General features: G+C 30.4%; 1 protein-coding gene across 1 annotated transcript; it reads right to left on the bottom strand.

Moving 5' to 3' along the window:
- Nucleotides 1-6,427: 6,427 nt before the first annotated feature.
- LOC111880040 (uncharacterized) lies at nt 6,428-7,662 on the bottom strand. The gene is made up of 2 exons (XM_023876452.1): nt 7,107-7,662; nt 6,428-6,876 (listed from the first exon to the last, which is right to left on the bottom strand). Exons 1-2 carry the CDS (start codon nt 7,660-7,662, stop codon nt 6,428-6,430), a joined length of 1,005 nt encoding a protein of 334 aa, XP_023732220.1.
- Nucleotides 7,663-10,168: the final 2,506 nt, after the last annotated feature.

The following is a 10,168-nucleotide window of genomic DNA, read 5'->3' on the forward strand; positions in this document are numbered from 1 at the left end:
AAAAACGAATATACCGTTATTCTCGATTTTTCGTCAATTTTCCATTGAGATCAATGTTGATATATATAAAAACGAACTTTTTTTTCTAGAACAAACTCACTTCATTTTGTTAGTTTTTTCAATATTTAAGTTTATTTTTATAAAAAAAAAGGAATTATACCAAAAATGTTATTTTTTTGTACTATATTAGTAAACATCAACACCGACCAAAAAAAAACCTTGATCAGTATAGATTCACACTATGAATATAAACTTTAAATATTTAAAATTTTAACATTCACAACGTGAAAAGCTCAATCATTTCAAATTCACATTGTGAATCTGACTTAATGTTATATACACTGTGAATCTGAACTGAAATATCGTTTTTTTAACATTAATATAAATATATGTTTAAAGAGTACCAAAAAGTATGAATTTGATATATTTATTATTTTTTTTCTATAAAAAATAGACAAACTTTTCAATAGAAAAAAAAAAGAAAATTAAGTGGGTTTTTTAAACAAAAAAAATTATTTTTACATATCAATATGGATGTCTATGGAAAGATGACGAAAAATCACTAACAATGGTATATATATATATATATATATATATATATATATATATATATATATATATATATATATTGATAAAAAATGGCATAAAAAATTAAACTTAAAAAAGGGTGTGTTTTGTTGTAATCCGGTGCATTTGCGTCCGTTGTAAAGTATACAACCCTTCATTTTTATCGTTAATCGCTTTAAATTTCAACGCTTTAGAGTATCCTTGGTTATTTTATTAATAATAGTTTTCTATTGAACTTTTCCACACACACACACACACACACACACACACACACACACATATATATATATATATATATATATATATGTAGAGAGAGAGAGAGAGAAAGAGGTTCTGTTGAGATTAAAAATAAAACAGAGATCTTGAAATTCAAACTCAGCCACGTATTTCATATCTGCCGCTCTAACCCTCACGCATAAATAATTATACAGCGCCGTCTATTTCTCTCTTCTCCGCCACCATCCACACCACAATATAACCGCCACCACCACCACCACCATCACTACCACCACCTCTAACACCAGCCGACCCCACTTCTGTCACCCTTGTTAGTAATACCACTACCATATCTATCACCACCACATCTTCTGCCACCAACTGTCATATTTATTTATGATTACTCAATCTATAAAACATACATATATGTATAATCATTTATGATTAGTCATATACGTATAAACATGTATAATCATTTTTTATTAGGTATACCCCATTGTCGTCGATATGCCGGAACATTTGAACGACATATTAGAAATATGTGGCTATGATTAAATCTCAAGATTTCAATTTTTTTTAATCTCAAATGAACCATCCCCAATATATATATATATATATATATATATATATATATATATATATATATATATATATATATATATATATATATATATGGCTAGGATAATGTGTTTTCTTACATTTATTGTGTGCTAGAATGTACCAATAGAAATATAGTAAATTAAATAATTATTTAATTAACTAAAGATATATATTAAATGATTTCCATAATTGTATGTATATTAAATGATATCGTTAATTATAATTTTGTTTTTATGGAAACTAATTAAATTCATCGTTAATGTTAGCAATAACATTCTTTCAGAATGAATTCACATTTAAGTTTTTATGTGTGGGTACGTTTTTTGTTTCAGGACTCACTCACTTAAAATAGAATAAAGTTGCATGGAATATAAAGAACAAGAGTGTATTATACTATAATACACTCTGATTCTGCTTGAATACACTCTCATTCTGCTAGAATACACTCTCATTATTTTAAATATGAGTTCATTCTGAAATAACATTATTGTTGACATTAATGACGAATTTAATTAGTTTCTATAAAAAGAATTTATAAGTATGGATATCATTTAATATAAATTTAATTTTTACTAAATTCTTATTGGTGCATTCTAGCACACAATAGATGTGAGAAAGATTTTAACCTCTCTCTCTCTCTCTGTGTGTGTGTGTGTGTATATATATATATATATATATATATATATATATATATACACAGAGAGAGAGAAGGAGAGAGAGCTAGGTTCAAATGTTTGTAGCAGTTATTGTGTTCATAAATACACCAATCACAAATTAGCAATTAATTAAGTAATTAATTAAATCAAAAGTGTATATCTGGTTTTTTTGCTAATAATTAATTATGGTATAACAAATATATAATAGTTGTATCCCTAATAAAACGCATAAACATAAATAAATAGGGAACTATCGATCACCATTCGTATCTTGAACAAAGGAGACCTGATGCATTTTTATTGTTTCAGAAACCAATGATTCACATATATAATTATTTTTTCATCACCATCATCCCTCGATTGTATTCTATTCTTGTTGAAAGAATGTGTGCAGCCACAGTATCGCTGCTTACCCAAACGATGTTGATTTCCTTGCCGCCACTATGTTAGAACCCTAAATTGACGCCATTGAGGTCTTCGCTTCTTCGATTTTACATCCGTAAACTACCGATTGAAGTCCGTTATTGTGAGAATTATTTTTTCCCATTTCTTTTATGTTAAGAAAACTCTAATCGCCTTCTTTTTGTTTGAAATATCTTGCCAATTGAAGTTTGTTCCAGTTTGAGATGCAACAGCCGATTATTCACCCTATTGTGACATATCCAAGTTCTTATTGGATTGTAATCTTTCACTTTAATTTCACTTGATTTTGAGTTAAAATGAATTCATTCTTTGTTATAGGTGGATTATGTTTTGTGGGTTCAACATTCATGTTCGAGTTTTTGATCTAAGATCAACTTGAACATCTTCTAAAAATACGGAGTCCAATATGTTATAGGTATTAAATATTTTTTTTCTTGTTTTTTCTTTTAGTGATGAGAATTTGTAGTGACGTAGATTAAGATTGTTTATTATGGATTAGTTCAAAATTTTGAGGCTTTATATTCAATATTAATTATATGGTATTTATGAATTATGGTAAAAAATAGTGGATTCTCTTAGAATTTATAGTTTTTATTGCGTTTAGAATGCACTGAATTTTATAGTTACTACTGCATTCTGTTAGCTTTTATAGTTTCTTCTACTACATTCTGTCATAATTTATAGTTTTTATTATCTTAGAATGCATTTTATTTTTTAATATTTGAAAGTTGATTACGTTTTTTATATGTATATAGATTTTGAAGAGGCTGTCAGTGATGTGGGAAAAGAAGAATACAAGGAGAACGAGAGTGTATTTTACCAGAATGTATATTCTAGTAGAATATTTAATTAGAATAATCAACAATATAATGATAATACTATATGTTATAATATATTCTGGTACAATATTCGGTTAAAATAATCTACAAATTGTGTCTCTTTTGTTATTAGTGAGTGTTTTATTATAATATAATAGTATATTAAGCTTTTAATTTTTTAAGAATTTGATGACAAATAACTTGTATCAAAAAAATTGTTATTCTTAGAAAGTTCATTCAATCAAAAAATGTTGTTATTTCGTTTGAAGAATGATAAGATATGATTTTCATTATATAGGAATATATACTCTGGCATTCAATCAAAATATGTACTCTATAAAAATATGTATTCAGACATTATCATAGAATATATATCATTTTAACAAAATGTCATTCTGACAGAATAAATTCGGTTATTATAAAAAATACGATATAATTAATATTGAATTACTTTAAAAAATTCTGATTTTTAAAATTAGAAAAATTAATTATCCCTAAAAATCCAAAATTTTCCTTTTATAAATGTAGTTAATTGTCAATAATACCATTTTGTTAAAATTTGTGTGATTATATTGTAGATGTTATCTCATTATAATTCAATCCGTTGGTCTAGATCTGTGAATTCTTGCACACAATAGTTAGTAAAAACAAAATAATATATATATATATATATATATATATATATATATATATATATATATATATATATATATATATATATATATATATATATATATATATATATATATATATATATTCGTATCCTTAAGTAGAGCTTTCGTAGCAACAACATACACATGCAATGTGCAGCTGGCTATGTTACCTTTCTAGCTAGGTACCACATTTTCGTTTGAGCAACCCATGCATGCATGGCACACCCGCCATACCTAACCACCTCCCCCCTCATGATGTATGATAAGTGACTGGCTGGTCTGTATTATATATATGTCCGTATGTATATATTGCATTAATAAAGATTATCTTGAAAGAAGGTGAGGACATATATTTTTTATAAGATGGATTGTACTCTGTTTCCAATGTCATTTAGGGAAAATATCGAAGCAAGAAACCAAACACTAACTTCTCATTTTCTTGCATGAAAAGGAGCGTTTGTGACTACTCCAGTAGTTCTTTGCACATGCAACTACTTTAAAGACTTAAGCCCATCATATATAAAATATTAATAAATTTATACATCATCTCCTTCTTGCGTACCAGCAATTGAAGCTATAAAGACAAAAATAAAAATAAAAATATATGAAAATTGACGATCTTCATGTTGTGAATAATATTAACAAACCCCAATAAACTGTTTTGTGATTCAAAACGCAATTGGATCCACCTAATTAAGCATGACATGTATAGTGGGATATGCCTCAGAAGATGTTACAGTTTTATAATACGTGTTGGGAAGCTCGATATTTGAATAAAGATTGGATTTTGTAAGGAATGTCATGCTACAAATAACAAGGGATATGATGAATATATTGAGTTTTATTTTATTTCTTTTTGTGGTCCCAAGAAGAAAGGATTTCGAAGAATGTTAATCTACAGGATCGAAAAGGAGAGCCAGCAGTATGATAAGGAGATGCAATGAAGGTAAGTGGGGGTATGTGGTTCCATTTTCCAATATGAATGCATCTCTCCAAGATGACCTTCTCCACGTGCGGCTCATCGATTCTCGTCAACCTCAGCTCGTGGGCATTGAGCTGCCGCATAGCCTTCCTCGTGGACATCATGGTGCTATGACTTTTAACAAGCTCGGCTCATTGATTTGGTCATGGCTCTACTGATTTAGTGATTTGGGTCATTAATTAGTGTTGGCGTGTTATTGTTCTGAGTTCTCGAGCCTCTAGAATTGAAATCTAAATTAAAATGATGTAACACAGTTTAGTTATTACTTCAAGAAAGAATGGTTGAGATTCCTCGTAAAACGTAATAACTTAATTGGAGATCATAAGTTCTGATGACGTGGAAAGAATCATACAAATGTTACAACACATTTTAACTAAACTTTTCCTTTAATGGGGCGAATGAGCAAAAACTAGTAAAAGTTATAAGCATTTAACGGAACCTTATAGAGAGATACAATCAGAACAAAACTTAATCGAACAAGTTAAATGTTATCCTCCCTCTTCATGGAAGATCATCTATTTTTATTGAACATCATGATGAGCAAGAAACTAGTAAAAGTTATAAGCATTTAACCGAATGTTATAGGGAAATATAATTAGAAGAAAACTTAATCGAACAAGTTGAATGGTATACGCGTCTTCAAGGAAGATCATCTATTTTTATTGAATATCATGATGAGTTTTTATATGAAATATAAGTTATTTTTTCATAAAACCTGTCAACGGAAGTGTTGAAAATAACAAATTTATTTTTGAGTTTATAACAAAACCAAATCATCTATGATCCATTTATAGAGGTTAAAATAATATTAAAAACAACCAAATAGTGTTTTAGAATGACAAGCTTTGAAACATTTGAGCACATTTGGTTTTGGGGTGTGGGAAGATAAAAAAATCAAAGGGTATGATTTTCTCTACAAGTATCAACCATCAAGATAAGACACTTAAAATGCTAGTTTCTTCTTGTATTCTTGAATGTCTTAAGTCTTTAAGTACTTAACTAAAATAAGTACTAAATGAGACAACTCAAGAGGGTTTCTAATGACCAAACTAGCAGAGAGAGAGAGAGAGAGGGAGAGAGAGAGAGAGAGAGAGAGAGGATTCAACCATCATATAGAAACCAAGAAAAGAGCTTAAACAACTAACAAAAAACTGATGCAAAACACTCTCTTAGAGGCTGTTTGGCAGGATCTGAATTTTGAAGATCTAAATTATTAAGAGATCTAAACTTCTAAGAGTGTGTGAAATTTTAAGAGTTGAATGTTTAACATGCTATTTGGTTTGAACCTCTTAATTGTTGTGCTGAATTATTAAAATGACCATTTTACCCTTCTGTTTTAATTTTTATTAAATTCAAGTGTTTGTTTAGAAAATAACCTAATAAATTTCTTCAATACGTATTAAAAAAAATATAAACACCATATAAAATCCAAATTTAGCATAAATCAAAATCAAAGATAAATATTTTTAAATCCACAAAATCATACTAAAATCCAAATAAAATCCTACAAATTTAATTTGACCCCAATTCATTCACAATCTGGTCACGCAAATTATCTACGTATTCATTGCCTTGTAAACCCCATTCCATATCGTCTACGTTTTGGCCATCATTCTCTCCCCCTTGTGTTTGACCGTTATTCTCCTTGAATGTCATAAATAACTTATCATGAATATCGCATTTCCTTATGAAATTATAGACTGCAAAACAAGCAATGACTATATCTCTTTGCACTGAAAAAGGAAAATGAGTCATTCGCTTTAGGATTGGGAATCTCGCCTTCAAAATACCGTAAGCATGTTCAATAACATTTCTGAGTTGCGCATGTGCATGATTGAATTTTTCTTCCTTAGTTAACGCACGCCGTCGTCGAAAATCGGCTAACCAATACCTCGTGTTAAGGTAAGGAGTCATAAATCCACGAGTGTTGGTGTATGCAGCATCGCAAAGGTAATATTTATCTATACACATGAGTGAAGGAAGTATTATATATAGAAATTTAAAATCATATTTTAGAATGAATTTAAAAAGTATTACAAACCTGGAGGAGGGAACGGAAACCCTGAAGTCGGGTTAAATGCAACTTCTTTCAAAACTCATGAATCATGTGTTATACCCTCCCAACCGGCCCATATGAATGTGAATATCATATCAAAATCACAAATTCCTAAAACATTTTGAAAGCACTCACCTTTTCCTCGTCCCCTGTAGCGAGTTTGTTGATCAGCAGGCACGACTGTATGTACAAGAGTTCCATCTAACGCACCTGTTGCTCCAGGAAAGATTTCTTTTAGCCTACGATGTCTCTCTAATGAATTCACGGTTGCATTACAATTTGTTGGCACTATAACTTCTTTTGTAAAAATCATCATTGCATTTAGCACCTCATGCAAGCATCTATGAACTGTTTTTGTGGAGTGTTGAAACCTTCGTTTGATAATCCTAAACCATATATTATGTGCTATAGGTGTCAAGAACATAGCCATCTTTTCTTCAATGCTTATATGCTTACTACTTTGCAACCAATTGTTTCGTCTAAAATGATTGCATAAAAATACATACACTTCACGTGGAAGACGCATCAGGTCATGACATTGTGTGGAAGTTCCATGTAACAATTCTTGAGTATGTTGATGACCGGTCATTTCCGAATCATTATCCATTGCCCTTCCAATTCTATTGGATGCTGGATTCAACCAATAGCAACATAGTAAAATGAAAAATGCAATTTCTTCATTCGAATCCATAAGCAATCTGTTATTTTGAAAATACATAACAATTATATTAACAACATATAACTTAAAAATTCATCCAAAACATCAATTCATTCATGTCATATAAAAATCTAGTAATCCAAAGATCAAGTAATCAAAAAAACCATCTAGTTCAAACTAAGCATCAAGTAATCCAAAAAAATCATCTAGTTCAAACCAAACATCTAGTTATCCAAACAAAACATCAAAACATTCAAAACATCTACTTAGCGAAACATTCCATAATGTGCTCCAATAGTCTTGACCCAATTCTCACAAATAGTTGGATCAATGGTTAACCACACGTGCCTCTTATCCGCACCTTCACCAAAAAGAGCAACAACAGTAGTGTATCTTGGATCTAATATTCCCTATCCTATCTTCTCCAGCTTTTCCATACACGCATCCAAATTTGAAGAAGTATGCTTTTCCACAAATATTTTAGTAGCTGTGGCAATATCTTCTCCAATTTCAAGCAATCTTGAATTCGATGCATCTTTACCCTTATCTTTACTTTTATTTTGACTCTTTGCTGTATCTGTAGTCTTTTGTTTTTTTATTGAGCGGATGCCTTATCACTGAGACCTACAGTTTCTTGTTGAGTGCAATCGATGTCATCAAAGTCATGCAAACTATAGTGGCTTGACTCTTGAGTAGGACGGGGAAGGGTAGAAGTTGGTCCCCAACTATGAATGCATGTCGCAGTCGCGCCTTCAAACAATTGTGTACAAAGGTCGGGGAAGGATAGTGGCGCTCTTCTCAAACTTTCAACATGTTTGTTCGACTGCTTGAAAATTATTATATTAGATTATTAAAGCCTAATAATAATTTTTTTTTATAAAAATACAAAATACTTTCATTTCTAGTTGCCAGTCTTCTTCTGAAAGATTAAAGGTGTTGGTTACGACATTATTAATATTCCCAGTTTTGTTTTTTAATTTCAACCAAGCTGAAAACTTTGACTTTAAGTAATCGTATGGATTTTTCATTTGCTTTTGCTCAACAAAAAAATTATGTTATTTTGCTAATTTTTTAGCTACAATCCTCTAAGAGAGTGCTTTCAAACTACCCCCTTCCTGGCCATTAACCGTAATTTCTTGCAAACATGCTTCTAGAAAAGCTCTTTCAATAGCTTCTACCTTCCAACTAATCCTAGGCTTCTTTTATGACATGTCTCAATTTAATTTCAATAACAAATCAACATATAACAACAAAAATCAACACATAATAGTACAATCAGCACATAACAACAAAAGTTAACGCATAAACAGCAAAAGTTAACACATAATCAACACATAACAACAAAAATCAATACATTAATAGCAAAAATTAGCACAAAAACAACACAAATCATGAAAATTAGCACAAAAACATCACAAATCAACAAATAACAATGCATAAACAACAAAATCAGCAACTTATTTCAGCAAATGAACAATATATTTCAACACATATCAATAAACACATTATTAACAAGTTTCACCAATAGATTTCAGTTATGAATCAGCAAAATCTACAACTTATTTTCAGAAATCAACAAGAAATCAACAACTTATAATCAACATCACAACATATTTTAGAAATCAATAAGAAATCAACCCAGGATTTTAGAAATCAACAAGAAAAATATATTTCAGCACATGATTTTGAAGAACAACAGGAAAAAAACGAGACAAAAGAAAAAAATTGATGATGATGGAAGGAAAGTAGGAGTCAGTGATAAACCCGGTTGCTGGAGTCGGCTAAAGAACATTAGGAAAAGAAAAGAGAAGAAAAGAGATGAAAAGCCAAACCTGATGATGTTGCTGAAGTCGGCGATGGTGAAGCAACGGCAGGAGATGGCGCTGGGAAGGGTGGCTACAGCGACATGAGATTACGCTTGGAAGGGAGGCGACGACGACAGATGAGGATGGGAGGAATGCCTTCTTCAGTTGGCGAGAGTATAACCTGGAAGCGAGAAAGCAAGCGAAAGCGAACGCACAGAAGAGAGGGCTAGGGCGTCTTTTTTTCTTTTCAGATGCCCTTCCAAGTGTGATTCGTTAAGTGGTAAAATTCAGATTAAGACCACAAAATAAGAGATAAACAAACACTCTAAATCTTACCGATTCAGACCTGTCCGTTATTAAGTGCTACTAAGATGCAAACAAATGGGGCCTTATATACTTATGTTTAAGCAAAAATAACCCTATATTATAATGTAAAGTAATAAATCTTACTTTAGAAGCATCGACGACAAGAGTGGGAGGTTGACAAGCAACCTCTTGCGCCCGCTTAACTTTCGGCCATATACTAGAAAAGGAGAAAAATTGCTTATATTTTATAAACTCAAAGTTATAAAATATAATCTGTTATTAGGTAAAAGAAAAAAGGATTCAACTAATTTAAAAGGTTGTGCATGACTTATTAATTCATACCATATGAAATAACAACTAGTTATACTCTTTTTAATTATTATTTTCACAAAACATTAATTATTCCCTAATTGAATACAAAAATTAAT

The sequence above is a fragment of the Lactuca sativa genome, chromosome 2 (genome assembly GCF_002870075.4).
Source record: "Lactuca sativa cultivar Salinas chromosome 2, Lsat_Salinas_v11, whole genome shotgun sequence".
NCBI classification, from domain to species: Eukaryota; Viridiplantae; Streptophyta; class Magnoliopsida; order Asterales; family Asteraceae; genus Lactuca; species Lactuca sativa.